General features: G+C 40.4%; 2 protein-coding genes across 3 annotated transcripts in view; one reads left to right on the forward strand and one right to left on the reverse strand.

Moving 5' to 3' along the window:
* Positions 1–17,814, reverse strand: part of Prkg1 (protein kinase cGMP-dependent 1) — a 1,132,342-nt gene that overhangs the window by 494,956 nt on the left and 619,572 nt on the right. The gene's annotated exons all lie outside the window — the stretch shown is intronic.
* On the forward strand, positions 1,083–4,939 carry Cstf2t (cleavage stimulation factor subunit 2 tau variant). The gene has a single exon (XM_034518725.2). The coding sequence runs from the start codon at positions 1,324–1,326 to the stop codon at positions 3,226–3,228; it is 1,905 nt and encodes a 634-aa protein (XP_034374616.1). The 5' UTR covers positions 1,083–1,323; the 3' UTR covers positions 3,229–4,939.

The following is a 17,814-nucleotide window of genomic DNA, read 5'->3' on the forward strand; positions in this document are numbered from 1 at the left end:
CACACTAAATATAAATGTAATTGTTTTTAGAAAGTTCTCATTTTATGTAACCTGGTTGGCCTGGAACTCAATATATAGTTCAGGCTGGCTTTGAATTCAATCAATCTCTCTCTCCATCCATCCCTCTCTCCTTAGCTGATACAGATGTAGATGTAGATGTAGATGTAGATGATATAGATATCTTAGCTGGGTGTGGTGTTGAGTCCCAGTACTTGGAAGGCAGAAGCAGAGGATCTCTGGGAGTTGGAGGCCAGCCTGAGCTCCAGGATAGCCAGGACCACATGCAGACCTTGGCTCTAAATGAATAAATAAATCACAACTACCTATATGTGTACAGTAAAAGTTAAATCGATTAATCCATACTCTGCAGTCATACTTTTTCGTTAATTCCACTTAAGCATCAATGTCAATTCAAATTAGTACGGGGAGGGAGGAATGACCAGAGCAACAACCTGCACACACAGAATACCTAGTTACCAGGATACCTAGTAACAATTTGAACAAGCCATAGCTTGGGGGAGGGACTGCAGCCGACAGAAGCGTTATTTTATCTTTGAGAGAATTTTTTTTTTAATGCTTTTAAGGTTTTTTTGTTTGTTTTGTTTTTGTTTTTGGAGACAGGGTTTCTCTGTGTAGCCCTGGTTGTCCTGGAACTCACTCTGTAGACCCAGGCTGACCTCGAACTCAGAAATCCACCTGCCTCTGCCTCCCAAGTGCTGGGATTAAAGGCGTGTGCCATCACTGCCCGGCTTTTAAGGTATTTTTAAAGGACGAATATCAACATTTTTAACTTCATAATCTTGAATTTTAAATATTTCTCATATGCTATATTAAACGAAAGCAGGTGTGAAAACACATGTATCAGAAATTAAAACATTAAGCTTTAAATCAGCTTCCGGTTGACGGTTTCCCGCCCGTGGAATGTAATGAAAACCGCCCTCCCGCTAAGGAGAGGCTGACGCTGCCGGTTACCACAGTGAAGTCCGATCAGCCATCTTTAATGAGGTCATTCCTAATACATCCGGCGATCGCAGAATACGGGGGCGGGACGCCGGGGAAACTCGACCAATAGGATCATGGAAAGGAATCCTGTTGTCAGTAACTAGGCGCGGACAACAGAGCGTACAGCCTGGGGCGGAAGGCGATAGATAAATTAGTCCGGTCTCAGAAAGCAGTTTCTGCGGACTAGCGGAACTACAGATTTCTAACAGAAACGTTTCTGTCCGGAGTTTGGTATCTGCTTCCGTTACAGAGCGGAAGTGTGGTTCGCCAGAGGACGACCCTTGGACGAATTTACTCTCCGCTATACGCTCGGCAGGCATCATGTCGAGTTTGGCGGTCAGAGACCCAGCCATGGATCGATCACTGCGTTCGGTGTTCGTGGGGAACATTCCGTATGAGGCGACGGAGGAGCAGTTAAAGGACATTTTCTCAGAGGTTGGTTCTGTTGTCAGTTTCCGTCTCGTCTACGATAGAGAGACTGGAAAGCCCAAGGGTTATGGCTTCTGTGAGTACCAAGACCAGGAGACTGCGCTTAGTGCCATGCGGAACCTCAATGGGCGAGAATTTAGTGGAAGAGCGCTTCGGGTGGACAATGCTGCCAGCGAAAAGAACAAGGAGGAGTTAAAGAGCTTAGGCCCGGCAGCCCCCATCATCGACTCACCCTATGGGGACCCCATTGATCCAGAAGATGCTCCAGAATCGATTACTAGAGCAGTCGCCAGCCTGCCCCCAGAGCAGATGTTTGAGCTGATGAAGCAAATGAAGTTGTGTGTCCAAAACAGTCACCAGGAAGCTCGAAACATGCTACTTCAGAACCCACAATTGGCGTATGCTCTGCTGCAGGCACAAGTGGTGATGAGAATCATGGATCCAGAGATTGCACTGAAAATTTTGCATCGTAAGATACATGTCACACCACTGATCCCAGGCAAATCTCAACCTGTCTCTGGGCCTGGCCCTGGTGGGCCTGGCCCTAGCGGACCTGGCGGGCCTGGAGGCCCTGGCCCTGGCCCTGCCCCTGGCCTCTGCCCGGGACCTAACGTTATGTTGAACCAACAGAATCCTCCTGCCCCTCAGCCTCAGCATTTGCCAAGAAGACCTGTGAAGGACATTCCTCCTCTGATGCAGACCTCTATCCAGGGAGGAATTCCAGCTCCGGGGCCAATACCAGCTGCAGTTCCTGGACCTGGACCTGGTTCCTTAACTCCGGGAGGAGCAATGCAGCCACAAGTTGGCATGCCAGTGGTTGGTCCAGTGCCCTTAGATCGAGGACAGATGCAGATATCAGATCCTAGACCTCCAATACCTCGTGGACCCATGCCTTCTGGTGGCATACCTCCTCGAGGACTACTGGGAGATGCTCCAAATGACCCACGTGGAGGGACTTTGCTCTCAGTGACTGGAGAAGTAGAGCCCAGAGGTTATATGGGACCACCCCATCAGGGTCCCCCGATGCATCATGGTCATGACAACCGTGGCCCTGCCTCACATGATATGAGAGGAGGACCATTAGCAGCAGATCCCAGAATGCTAATTGGAGAGCCCAGGGGTCCCATGATCGATCAAAGAGGTCTACCTATGGATGGTAGAGGAGGTAGAGAATCTCGAGGGATGGAGACTCGGCCGATGGAAACGGAGGTCTTGGAGCCACGAGGAATGGAGAGAAGAATGGAGACCTGTGCCATGGAAACCAGAGGGATGGAAGCAAGAGGCATGGATGCAAGAGGACTAGAGATGAGGGGCCCTGGACCTAGTTCCAGAGGTCCGATGACTGGTGGGATCCAGGGTCCTGGCCCCATTAATATGGGGGCAGGTGGCCCTCAGGGACCTAGACAGGTTCCAAACATTGCTGGAGTGGGAAATCCTGGAGGTGCCATGCAGGGGGCAGGTATACAAGGAGCAGGAATGCAGGGAGCAGGTATGCAGGGAGCAGGCATGCAAGGAGGGATGCAGGGAGCAGGCATGCAAGGAGGGATGCAGGGAGGAGGGATGCAAGGAGGGATGCAGGGAGCAGGCATGCAAGGAGCCAGTAAGCAAGGTGGAGGCCAGCCTAGCAGTTTTAGCCCTGGGCAAAGCCAGGTGACTCCACAAGATCAAGAAAAAGCAGCTTTGATCATGCAGGTTCTTCAGCTGACTGCAGATCAGATTGCCATGCTGCCTCCTGAGCAAAGGCAGAGTATTTTGATTTTAAAGGAACAAATCCAGAAATCCACTGGTGCTTCTTGAATGGTTTTCAACTAAGAAGTACTTAGTTATTCCTTCAGAGTTTATTCTGTGGCATGAAGTGGTGCAAAAAGCTGTCTTCTGTGTTCGCACACTTTAACCATTTAAGGTTTCCTTCTCTCTAGACCTTAATCTTATTTCTAATCTTGTCACTTTCTGCTTTCCTTTTATTTTTTGATTGAAGGTAGGGGGTGGAGGGAGTGGGCATGTTCACTTTGTCACTGTTACTCTAGTAAGTACCCCGAAAATGTCTATGTCATACCAAATAAGGCTATGAGGAAGATGCAGCAATAATAACATGCCTGCACTTTGTTAACTGCATTCTAAAAATACTGAGTAAGCTGGGAACTACATAAAAATTGAAAGTGTCTTGTTACAGTATTGATATACTAAGCTTAAAGTTTTTTAGTTGTATATTGAACTGAATGACAGAATGTTAAGATACACATTTTGGAAGACCAAAATACTGTATTTTGGAGGCAGTAGAGTACAGTAGTAAGGCTAATGTTTAGTTGTTTTGGAATTATTTTGAAATATTGGAGCTAACAGTCTGTGGTGTAGATGTGGCTTTTTTTTTTTTTTTAAAGCATTGGTATTTGTAAAAAGATAATTTTCATTTATCTGACTTTTTTGAGATCATTAATATTTTTGCCTGGCCCCAACTGTGGTGAATTTGCACAATACTTGTAGTGTCAGCTGAACTATATAAAGCCTTTTCTGGGGAGACTCAAGTGATCTCCTAATACATTTCTCTAAAAATTCTTAAGCCCCAAGTCTGGTTGTTAAGTAGATTTTTCATATCATCTAAAAGAATCAGACATGGAGTCAGACTTTCTTGAGTAATGGAGGTTTTTGGTTGTTTTTTTTGTTGTTGTTGTTGTTTTTTTGGTTTTTTTTTGTTTTTTTCCCTTCAAGTAAAGCTCCCAGGTTCTTGATAAACCACTATCCATAGACAGATGGAATCCATTTGGTCAGCAGGAATCAGAAGATAAAAAAAAATCTTAGTCTTTGCATTTTGACATGTCATACAGTTTGATAACTTTCACAGACTACTTTCGTGTCATCACCTTACTCGAACCAAGGCCCAAGTGGACTGACAACTCTGCTCAGCTAACTTAATATTTTATTTCTTACAACTCACAAAAGCCTTTTGGTCATAACATCCGTTCCTATGAGATGTGCTTTAAAATAAGGAGTGTGGAACTTAATACATTGCCATTAGAGCTACCATATTATTTTTCAACCTTAAGTGTGTGGCACCTAGACACCGTGTCATATCTAGTTAGTGAGCAGAAATAAGCACAAGCTCCCATTTGACCAAGTGACATTCCTCTGTAGGAAAATAAATACCCAGCTACAGAGGGAGATAGCTACAGAGGTAGCTTTAGGTAGAGAGCTGAGCCAAGGGATGTTTTTCCCCTTGCAAAGTTAGAGCATTTTAAGTGTACAAAGTTTTTATTCCTAGACTGTTTTCCATCGATTTAGCCTTTTGTGTGAGTGTTAAACTTCCTGTGGTTTCCTCTGCCTCTCCTATGCTAAAGTGGTTTTGTGTTCTGTACCTTTGTGTTAGTTAGTTCTGGCTGATTCTAATTGCTTGCTTCTTTCGAAATTGCAGTTGCTAGCCCAAAACTTCTTACAGTCTTTGTTATAAAAAACAAAAACAAAAAACTCCGCATTGTTTAATGAAAATTAAATAAAAAGGTTGTATAATTAAGGTATTTTGTATGTTTAATCTTATTTAGTACATTGGGAAATAACTTTTTAAGAGATACATGCATACATATGTAGAAAAAAGTGAAACTAAGGAAACTGGTGGAAATACATTTAATTATTGTATATGTAGTTCAACAGCTGGAATCCTGCAAGACACTGCCATCCATTGTGATACCTCCCACAGCAGACATGGTGTGTCCTTTGGAATACTGTGTTCCAGGTTTCCTAAGCACTGACAGCATGTGTGTTGGAAAGGATTGTGTTCACTTTACTCACAGCCTCTAAGTTGTTTGAGAGAAAACAGGCAACATGGAAGCGCCTTACTCATTTCACTACACACTATAGTAAAACAGATGGAAGGGTAAAACATTTCAGTTTTAGTCTGAAAAAAAAAAGTTCTCATTAAGAACAAGTTTATCCTCAAAGGACTTAGATTCATCACAAAACAAATTATGACAGCTCTTTGCATTAAGATACAAATTAGAAAAAAAGCACCTGTAATCTCCAAAGAGAGAATAAGGGAGGACTTCAGGGTCATCCTTGGCTTTGTAGGGAGTTGTGGCCACCCAGGGTAGTACCAAAATAGTTTCTCATTTCTAATTAAGTACTTACAGATTCTGGTATTGATACAAAAAATAAAGGGCTTTGATTTATTTATAGGAAACTAACTCACATTATATTTGGTACACAAATTTGTTCACAGTGTCACTAAAGGTGATGAAATACATTACTGATTACAAACCTTTAGGGTTTCTTACCCTCAGGTAGTACATGCTTTGGGGAATTACATCAAGATGGAATTTCACTAAGTATCTTCACAATAGCTTTTCCTTCCCCTGTTAACTGATGATTGCTGCACAAATGTGATTCTCTAGAGCTGGTAAGTTTGTATGTAAGGTATCCACTGAGTAGATCTGAGGAAGGTGAGCCAATCTAAGTGAGATTGTTACGTGACTGGAATTTAGTGGTAGCAAACAGTTTTGAGACTATCACAGCTAGCAAGGCTTGATTATTCATACTGTGATGGAACATTAAGAAAGCGTGCAGAACCTCATTTCCTATGGTGTGTTGGGCTTTTCTCTTAGGTCTAATGATGTCTTAGGACAGTTATGAGCAGTCATCTACTGTAACAGGAAAACTGAATTAGCAGTCACATCTGAAACCTCACAAAGAATGTTGGCCCCTGCTTTATTTCCTGAGCTAATCTGAGCAGACTTCTCCAGTTGAAACAAGTTACTCTTATCAGGGTATTACCAAAAATGCCAAGAAGTGATTTATATTGAGGAAATTATTAATATGTTAAAACTATAGATATAATTAATATCAATAAATGCTATTTAAGTATATAGTATTGATGTATAGTATTTTTAAATACTTAAATCTAATGATAAGATCTTGTTTTTCTTTTGTGTACATTTATACAATCTGAAATGCTTACTGGTTTGAAACTTACTTTTTGAGACAAGGTCACAATATCAAAAAGTAAACACACCAGGTACTTTGTAAGTACTATGTTAAGAGAACCTAAGAAGTTACCAGCTACATAGGAAAATATTTCTTTATAACTGACTTAAGGCCTAAATGTAGGTAAAATGTTCAGTAGGTGGAGTAAAATACACTAAATTTTTTTATTATAAATACTTTTATGATTTAGTATGTATAATATATATAGGCATTTGGAATGAATTTCAGATTATCAAAAAGATTGATTTCCTCCCCCAGATCTGCAAGGTTAATGATTTGTGGTCTGCCTCAGTAGAATGTAGACAGAGTAATGAAAGCAGTTTCTTCCTAACCATTGTTTTTCTCTTACTTAATTAGCTGTTTTAGCCAGAATTCTGTCATTACATGAAAAATCTATAAAAGTGTATGAACCATTTCACACACACGTCCTCCCTTCATACCTCCTCACCTTACTGCCTGCAGTTAATGTGAAGCGACTTATACCAATTTCACAATCCTTTTACGAGCTGCTTGTGGGCATTAATGAGAAGGTTTCAAATTAATCTTCCTCAGAAAAAAATTAATTTGCAATAACTCAGTTTTCAATTCCCTTCATCTTAAGCATTAGCTGTAATAGAACTTGAAATATGTATCAATTTAAAATATAGCACACCTGAGCTAATGTGATGGGACTTTATTGGCTTTGCGTTGTAGTGTTAATACACATTCATAAAATAATTCTTAATAGCCTAGGTATCACACATTCTCACATGTTAAATCAATATAGTAGCATGCAGCGTGACAACAAATATTAGCAGGTAGAAACAAAATAAATTGCCCATTAGAATGTACTTTAAGCCGATACCTAACATGATTTCATTTTTAGTCAGTGACGAGAGAAAAAGGGCTCCATCCCGTCTTCTTGTTTTCAGCAACAGAAAAATGTGGTGGTGTAATTCCTAGCACAGTTACTAAGTTTATTACCAAAATTTTGTCTTTCAAAATCTTCAGGCAAGAATTATTGAATTGGTAGCTTGCCGGCTAATTGAACCTGCACACAGGTTTCCCTTGACTAGCTCAATTTTCTCAAAACTTGTTATTTTGAATGTATATGGTTTTTGTTTTTCCAGTCTTGTGACAGATCAACCTCTTCTTTAAGTTATAAGGAGTTATAAGGCTGCCAATCGACCCCTGTAATACTTGGGACTTAAAGCTGTATTCTTTTGAGGAGATACATGGCTATTAGGGTCCATTGGATTCATTAGTGTCTAGTTTGACCTGTATGAAATAAGAGAACTTGTTTGGCAAGTGGCTTATCAAGGTTATTCCTGTAAAAACAACCAACAAAATAGTCCAAAACAAACCAAAATGACAACAAAGACTAAAAATTGTTAATATTATAGATTTTCTATATCGGCCAAAGAAAGTCCCATAATGCCTGACCGATTAATACATGTTGTTCTCACAAACCTTTTGAACCTTTAATAAATTTTACCCCAAATACCTGTATCTTGTTAAAAAAAATATTTTTTTTTTTACATTTATCTGTGTGTGTTCCTGCACATCACTGAAATCCTACACAAAACATTTTCTTAAATGGTCTTTTCCATTTCCTTGCTCTATTTTTTATTTCATGTCTTTGCTTTTTGTCACAATTTCTCTCTCTGTGTGTGTGTGTGTGTGTGTGTGTGTGTGTGAACATATGGAAGTCAGAGGACAATCTGTGGGAGTTGTTTTCTCTTCGTCCATGTGGAACCCAGGGATAGAACTCAGGCAGTCAGCCTTGGTGGCTAGTGCCTTTACTCATGAGCCATGTCACTGGCCCACTTCCTTTCTTTTTGCTTTGTCAAGAGTAGTTACCTTCTCTGAACACCACTTAAATATTTGGTAGGATGGAGCTGTATTCTGCCATCCTTTACAGAGCATATTGATCTATGTATACATGAAACCTGATGACTGGCATTCATGAGGTACTCATTATTCCTGTGTTACAGTTATATCAACTGTGTTTGTCCCCAAATGTCTATTAATTTTATTACTATAATATGCAGATGTGAAGCTGAGCTGTGGTGGTACACACCTTTAATCTCAACATTGGGGAGGTGGAGACAGGCAGATCTCTGAGTTCAAGGCCAGCCCGATTTACAGAGCAAGTTCAAAGAACCAGGATCACTTTTTAAATACTTTAGCAGAGTGAGATAGCGCAAGCCTTTAATCCCAGCACTCTGGAGGCAGGGGTAGGCAGATCTGTGAGTTGGAGGCCAGCTTGGTCTACATAAGAGAGGTTTGGGACAGTCAGAGCTACATAGTAAGACTCCATCTCAAAACAAACCCAAAAAATTGCTTTAAACATATCTGGATAAGTAGTTGAATCTGTCTCTCATTTCAATTGAGAGGAAGTTTGAATTTTTAACAAATCATGTCAAACCTTCAGTTTTCTCAGGAAATTTTCAGATAATGAAGGGAAAACCCCCTCAGGAAATTTTAGGCTTGGTACTGTTAATCATCAACCCTTCATCTCCACAGGGATTACCCAGGAAAGACAGCAGCTTGTCACCTTTCTGCCCCACCTCCTTCCTGCTCTCCCTGGGGTTAAATGCTCTAGCAAATGGGATGTGTTTTAATCTCTCCCTCATTAAAGTGGTCCTTGAATGAGCAGCATGAGTATCATCTGGGAGCATGTGGGAAACAAGAATCTTGCCTTTCATCCCAGACCTGCTGAGTCAGAATTTACATTTTGATAAAGTCTCCAGGGACTTATAGCCAAAAGTTTCCTTGGCAAAACACTGCCTAAAAGTAATTCTAAAATAATAAGATTGAAAACAAAGTGCCTTAAAGACTACTATTATGAGAAATAGGAGGATGTTTTAATTTACCCAGTAACACAGAAACTCAAATTGGGAGAAGTCCCTACCCAGTCTGAAGACTATAAATATACAGGGAACAATTCAGCTAGAAGCCATATTGAACAAATAAGCACATGACTAGAAATGCTGTTTGTTTATGATAATCATGTGAACTCTGGCCCTGATGAAAAAACCCAACATAAAATGCCACAGCTGATGTTGTTTTGGGAAGACACTTGAGTGTATTTAGCCAACGTATGTGACCCTTTTATCTTTCTCTTGAGCAGAGGGGAAGTTATGTAAAGATTATGAAAATAATACACTTATATTTTGTATTATCACCTGAAACATTGTACATGAAAAATTGTTATAGCCATGTTGTGCCTCCTTAGGATGGATGACATTTTTCATAAAATTATGTTATAATATCTTAATTTTTCTTCACTCCAGCAAGTCTTACTGCGAAGATAAACTACCCACAAAAAGCCTGACTTCGTCTTACCATGTGACATTCCTCTTCCTGGCAGCCAGGGATATTTCCTAAGAATTTTTCTCATACCTTATCCTCGAGGCAGTGGGAGGATTTGTAAAACTGTAAGGTCATTTTGCTTACTAGTCAGTGAGAATTAACCCATGACAGAAGCCAATCACCAAGTGCTGTATGTATTCTGAAGTAACAAAAGGAGAGGGTCAATACAACTTGTAACATCCAAGGATCTGCCTGGTATCTGATATAGTCTCCAAACTCTATCCAGCAATTTGTGCCTTTCAAGGTAGTCTTTGAGTCTTATATAATTAAGGGTATAAACTAATCAAACTAACATTTGAAAAATTAATCAAATTAGAGTTTTGGCTTTTTTCAAGGAAAGGTTTACATGGAGTTTAAGTGGTTAACCTTAAAACCTTTCCAGCAAATCATTTAAATTCAAAGCAACATCTAGGTGTTTGTAGTGCTTTGAAAAGGAATGACCCCCATAGACTCACTTGTATCAATGCTTGCCCACAGGGCATGGCACTATTAGGAGCTGTGGCCTTGTTGGGGAATGGGCTTTGAGCTCTTATAAGTGTGGCCAGTGTGTCTCAGTCACCTGCTGCTGTCTGTGGATCAGGATGTGTAACTCTCAGCTCTTTCTCTAGCACCGTATCTACCTGCATGCTGCCATGTGTCTCACCATGATGATACTGGACCAAACTTCTGAAACTATAAGCCAGCTCCCATTAAATGTTTTCCTTTATAAGATCATGGTGTCTCTTCACAGCAATAGAAACCCTAACTAAGCCAATGCTGATGTCAAAGCCCCTTGGTGAGGCTGTGAAATGACATGGGAACATGGGACTCACCTCTGCTCATAAATGCTCAAACTGTTTGCATTCAAGAACTAATCTTGGGCTTTAAAGGTAACTTCCTAGGGCCTGCAGGTGAGCTAGGTAGATGACCTCCTATCTGTTTAGCCAATAAAAGAAGGAGCCAGAAGATTAGACTAGAACATATTGCCAAAGTTAGTAGGAGGCTAAGCACAGCAAAAAGTCAGAAGCCAGATGAAACCAGTCAGTTTGAAGAGAAGTTTGAGCCAGAACAGCTGAAGTCTCAGAGGCTGAAAATATTCTAGGCCTAGGCAAGATTATACAGAGGCTAGAAGCTTCGAGGACTAGGCCCAGGTTAGCAGACAAAGGCAGTAGACCTCCAAGACAATAGCTACATCAGACATATAAAAGTTATTTTTATATCCATGTGCATATTTTTCACTTCTCTTGGATAAAAACCAGGAATGGAATTATTACATCATGTGAGAACTCCATGGTAAACTTTAGATGAACTGTCAAACTGTTTTTTATGGCTTTTTTTTTTGGGGGGGGGGGGGGGGTAGTGAGATGATGAGTTTTCTCTAGGTAACCCTGGTAGTCCTAGAACTCTGTGTAGACAATGCTGGCCTTGAACTCACAGAGATCTGCCTACCTCTACTTGAATGCTAGGATTAAATTTCTATTTCTACCCATTGTGATTCACTTACTACAAATAGAGCAATCAAATGAAGTAACCTTTTCTTAATTTTAGCATTTTTATTATAGGTAAGCAGATAATGAGATGGCAAGGTCTTTAACATATAAAAGAAATTATTTCTTTCATGATTTAAGAACTGACCTGAGGTAGGAATTCAGGTGCAGTACTAGAAGGAAGGGTTTTCAGTGATTTTTTTCAAATGCTTTTAGAAAGGGCAGAGAATTGTTTTCATGGCTTATAGCTGTACAGACACTGGTTGATTTGGAAGGGAACTAGAAGTGCTTTTACAGGGAAGACATACAAAGTTACATAGTGAGCTCGGTCTCCATCTGCATTCAAATTGTGCCTCTAGCACACAGTACTTACATGACTCATTTCAATGCCTTATTTCGATTCTGCACACTAGGATAATTACCACCCACTGTAGTTGCGATGATTGTTTGAGAACACACTTTAAACCATGCCTGTGTATAATATGCTCTCACTGTGAGGTATGTGATAGGGTTTGTTATTATTCCTAACACACCACACCACACACACACACACACACAGTGTGGATTTAGAAGACATAAAAACATGAATTTAAGCCAGGCCTCTTTGCTTCTCTAGATATTGAAAGATAACCATCTATAGACATGGAAAAATAACAGCACAACTATTTCCACCTCAAAAGTAAACGAGATTGACAAAAGCAAAACAAAACAACCACAACAACAAACACTCTAGGGGCCCCCTCCTCAAAAGGTTAAAAAGAGCACTCTAAGAGTTGTAAAAGGGAGCTTTTGAAAAACAAAACAAAACAAAACAAAAGAGAAAAGGTTCCAGGGTATTTTAAACCAAAATAGTCTGCTTAGGAACAAAGTTGTGAGGCGTAGGAACAAAGCCAGCAACTCACTGTACCCCTTGACTTACACAGTAAAGCTGTTTTCTGTACAAGACATGTAAGAGTTAACAAGGGGGAAAGCAATCTGATAGAGAAGACCCCTCTGGCAGCTGACTCTGACCTAAGATGTCTTTCAATCTTGCTTTAGACAAACTAATAGAAATAGAATCAGGATTTGATCTAGCTTGAGCTATCGTGACTTATTTATTTCTCTGCCTTATAGCTTCATCCTACAATAGAAGACAGATTTCCAGAAATATGTTTCTTTTGTCCAAGGCACACTTTAATAACCCTATAACAAAATTGGAGAAAGTGTTTGCATTTACTATAATATTGTTGATAGAATGCATGTGTAAAATGCTTTTGTTATGAGTGCAGTGTGACATTCACTCACCTCTCCCTGCTTTCCCTGTAGGATGACATATATGTCTTTTGAATAAATGGATCAAAACGTTATGGCTCAGTTAACCTTTCTTTAGTGGTTTGTAGACCTAGCTGTGTTTCTGAAATGGACTTAAAGAAACAACAGTCCTACAAATTTACATGCAGAGGAAACAGGTGTTTATAAAATATTTACAGGCTCAAGTGAAGACTTAAACTAATATAAATCGTGTATGTATGCCTTTTTATAAATGGAAACTCAAAGCTACAATGATTCTGAGTTACATTAAAACCCAGATACCATCTATTTAGTGGAATTTCAGCTTTATTTAGGATCTCTTAGTAAGTATAGTTTAACAATAACAGCATTAATTTAATATATAAATTTCATCCTTATAAGAAGACATGTAAAGCATTTCGCCCTAAATTTTACTTCTAAATTTTTACTTCTAAAGACAGCAAAGAAGATATGTTTTCAATTTTAAACATGTCATGATATAGCCAATTTAAATGTAATATTACATACCTGTGCTTATGCCTTGGCAGCACTAACTATATGTAGTTAGTGATAGTTCAACATGTTAGTAGTAAACGTTAAGACATAAATTGTTACCTGGCATGGTGATGTACACCTTTATATCCCAGTACTCAGGAGGCAGAGGCAGGCAGTACAGAGTGAGTTCAAGGACAACCAAGACTATTCATAAATTCTGTCTTGAAAAAGACCAAAAACCCAACCAAATCAAACAAACCATTAAAAATAAGCAAACTGATAAAAATATTCAAATTTAACTAACAAATTAGTGCCACACACACACACACACCATATATGGCATCTAGCATAGTACATAGCACAGACGTTGAAGATAGACGTTATTTTATGCCTAGGAATCATTTTAGGTAGTTATTTAAAATCATAGATGGGAGCTGTAGAGATGGCTCAGTGGTTAAGAACACATATTGCTCTTGCAGAGAACTTGCTTGGTTCACAGCAATAAACAACATCGATTCACAGCAATAAGTAACATCAGGTGGCTCGCAACTGCCAGAGAACTGTAACTCCAGTGCTTTAGGGTTTGGCACCTTCTCTGACAGCCTCTCTGAAGGTGTCTACACTCATGAGCACATACACAGACACGCATGTATACACATAATAAAAACTGATAAAGTCGCTGGGTGGTGGTGGCGGCACACGCCTTTAATCCCAGCACTTGGGAGGCAGAGGCAGGCGGATTTCTGAGTTCGAGGCCAGCCTGGTCTACAGAGTGAGTTCCAGGACAGCCAGGACTACACAGAGAAACCCTGTCTCGAAAAAACCAAAATAAATAAATAAATAAATAAAAACTGATAAAGATAAACCATTTTTAAAAGTCTTAGCTTGCCCAGCCAAGTTGACAATTCCATCACTAATTGGGATAGCAACAATATTGAAACTGTTGGTCAATTCCCACATCCCACCTACTTGCTAAATAACACATCACCTCCAATAGATTCTTAAATGATGTGTAACACATAGAAAGCAAAGAGTGAAGGTGCAATTAGCTCTTTTTATTCTTTTTTTTATCTAGCAGTTACCTAATGATCACCACATAACGTACTCAGTCACCCGAGTACTCAGAAAACCCATAATGAATCCTGCCTCCCACTGACTGTATGTTTATCCAATGCTTGCTTCATCCTGTGCGCTCCAAGTACATATATGACAGAAAAGCAGGAAGGAAATTACTTGTGGGGAGAAAGAAGAGCATAAAGATCAGGAGAAACATAGAAAGGTGACCATGGTGGAGCTGTGAATATAAGCAAATTACAATCATATGCGGATATAATAATGTCATAATTTATACAGGCAGCACACAAAGAACTTAATTTAAAGCCAGTAATTTTTGTGCCTGCATTGGTGGCGCAGGCCTTTAATCTCGACACTCAGGAGGCAGATGCAGATGGATCTCTGAGTTCAAACCCAGCCTGGTTTACAGACTGAGTTTCAGGACAACCGGTGCTACACAGAGAAACCCTGTCTTGACACATCCCTCTCCAAAAATGCCAGTAATTTTGAAAAAGTCATGAAGAAATAAAGAGAAAGACACTCCTTAGGAATTGTACTTGCTCCCAGCACTTGGGAGGCAGAGGCAGGCAGATTTCTGAGTTCGAGGCCAGCCTGGTCTACAGAGTGAGTTTCAGGATAGCCAGGACTACACAGAGAAACCCTGTCTTGAAAAACCAAAAAATAAATAAATAAATAAATAAATAAATAAATAAATAAAAAAAAGAATTGTACTTGCAAGTCAACCTCTTTTGTGTAGAGAGTGGTAGAGAGTATTGACTTGGAATTGCACATGAAATGTTAGCATTAACAAGATCAGATTCTCAGCTGGGCCACAGCAACAAGTTCATAACTGTTGTGGAAAGTGAAGAAGAAAGGAGAACTAACTATCAGAGCTCTGCTCTCACCCTTGTATTTCTAAACAAGGACAAAATACCTGGGCTCCTGCCATGTGCTTGGTAAATACTTCTTAATATTTACATATTTTTCTATAAATGAACACAAAACAAAAACACAACAGAAGAATTAAGAATCGATTTCAATAATTGACCAAGACAGTCTCAAAAGACCACAGGTGGCTGGTTGACCTTGGCTGTCAACTTGATACACCTGGGAGTAGAAACTTCCATTGAAGAGTTGCCTCCATCAGATAGTCCTGTGGCTATTTCTGTGAGGCATTTTTGATGCTGATTAACTAGGATGGCCCAGCCCTAGTTAACTAGGCCCTAGTGTGACTAGCTCTAGGCAGGTGGACCTGCTCTGATAAGGAATGCAGCTGAACAATCCTGGGAGCAAGCTTGTAACATCCTATTCCTGTGTGGAACTTTGGTTTTAAGTTTCTGCTATGAGTTCTCTTGCTTCCATCAGTGATGGACTGTATCCTGTAAGATGAAACAAACACTCCTCCCTAAGCTGCTTTTGGTCATAGTGTTTATCACAGCAATAGAAAGCAAGCTAGGACACCCCAGTACGTTATACCTCAAGATGATGCCTGCTCTTCATCCTAAGACCCCTGTCTACATGCGGAACTTCCAGTCTGTATTATTCAACCTCTCCAGACACTTGTATTTGCCCTTTCTGGGGCTCCAGGGTCGAGTGCCTAAAGTTTGAATCAGCTGCCTTAAAATAAGACACTTATCTATGGCAGGCCCTTCTTTTCTGGTGAATGTCAAATAAACAGAACAATGAAATCGATGGCATGCTTGCTTGCTTGCTTGCTTTCTCTCTCTCTCTCTCTCTCTCTCTCTCTTTCTTTCTTTCTTTCTTTCTTTCTTTCTTTCCATCTGTCTCTGTCTACCTTCCTTTCCTCCTCCTCTTCCTCCTTTTTTTTCTTGTTTGTTTTATTCAAGACAGGGTTTCTCTGTGTAGCTGTAGGTATCCTGAAACTCCCCCCCACCCCCATAAGAGCAGGCTGGCCTAGAACTCAGTGATCCACCTGCCTTTGTCTTTCTGGGATTAAAGACTACCCTACCACACCTGGCTAGATCTCCTTTCTTTAGGACCTTTTAGTTTTATCACCTGGAACAAAAATAGACCACATACAACTAGGCTCTAATGGTCAACCTATCAGAATTCCCTGTGGGTTTCTAATGAACAAGAATTTCTGGACCTCATCCTCAGAGATGCAGATTAAATATAGGGTGGCTAAGTCTGTTTGCTTATTGGTTTGAAATTCTAACTACAGCCACGCTCACATTAGAATGTCCCAGATGGATTCTGTTTGCTCGGATAGAAGGTAAGAATGGTACAGTCTGCTTGTTTGGACCGGAAGCCACCCAGATACCCCTCCACAGTGTTTCCTCTTGCTTGGGTGTGCAGGGAGCCCCAAAGACCTGCTTATGAGGCTACTTACACATACATACTGCCCTTTAGATTTGCTAATGTCTGTTTACCAGGGAAGGTTTGAAGTCACCTATGAAAAGGTTAGACCTCTTCCTCCTGAAATCAATGAAAAATCTAAAGGATGACAAACTGTTATGGTAAATACACTCACAGTGAAAACAAAAGACCCTTTCTGATCTTTAACATTCTTTTCCTCTGACCATTCCTCCTCTTTCTCCTCTCCCTTTTCCACCTCCCCTGCTCCTCTTCTTCCTCCTCTCCCTTTTCCTCCTTTTCCTCTCCTACCTTCCCCTCCCCTCTTTCTTCTTCACTGCAAAGAGCATAACATTCCTTTGAATTCCATCTGCAAGTGCTGAGGTCATTTTTCCCCCCTGGCTGACCCATAAAGTGAGTGTCTGTCTAAACACAAATAGGAGATGATTCTCTCCCAATAGCTGGCATTATTTTTGGATATATTCACATACAAAATAACAAAGTAATTATAAAAGGTATGGACTACTGGAAAAATAAAATTAAAGTTACACTCTTAAGAAACTTTGGGATTGTTTTCTTCTAGACACTGGTTTTGTATTTAAGGGTGCAGAATTCTTTTGTGTGTGTGTGTGTGTGTGTGTGTGTGTGAGAGAGAGAGAGAGAGAGAGAGAGAGAGAGAGAGAGAGAGAGAGAGAGATGTTGCAGTCTGAACCATAAAAAAGCAACTATATCTTTTTACAAAACAAATACACAAAACCCAAACCTTATACATCATTTTGCATATGCATCAAGTTACCTTAATTTTAATGAAGATGGATGAATTTAAGACAGATGGCCATCAATAATGAGAGCAAATATGAATGGAATATAGTGTCCCATAAAGTATTTATGTACAAAAGTGCCCATAACAACACAACGCCCCACAGGTCCATGGACATCGGTGTGAATACACTGTGGTATATCCATGTAGGCAGTACTAGACACTAATACAAATGAAGAAAGGGGCTCCCTGCAAACCCAACCGGCTTACCCTGCCCCCAACCCTGAACTTTCCAGTCCAGGGGCTGGGCTGCCCTTTCCCCAGAGGCTATTTCCTATATAATCCAGACGTTTTGGTCTCCCCCCTCTCTCTTCTCCTTCTCTCTCTGTGCTAGCTCTTTCTCTCCTTCTCTTCCCCTTCCCCTCTCTTTCCCTTCCCATGGCACTTTCCTGGCCTCAGTCCTTGAGGCAGCTTCCCAAGAGACCTGCATTTAATATAATCTAATCTGGTTTGAATTGGCTCATTTCACCAGCAGAGAAATAATTTACCAGATTCTGGTGCAGAATGTTTAGGGTTGGGGACAGGGGACACCAGATGGGGACTGAGGGATGCGGGAAGGCCAGGCCTGCTTTGGTGTGTAAGGTAAGCAAAGCAGTTCCTTGTCCTGGGGTCTGAAAACAAACACTATGTGTTGTTGTGGCA

This window comes from Arvicanthis niloticus, chromosome 1 (assembly GCF_011762505.2).
Source record: "Arvicanthis niloticus isolate mArvNil1 chromosome 1, mArvNil1.pat.X, whole genome shotgun sequence".
In the NCBI taxonomy this organism is placed as follows: Eukaryota; Metazoa; Chordata; class Mammalia; order Rodentia; family Muridae; genus Arvicanthis; species Arvicanthis niloticus.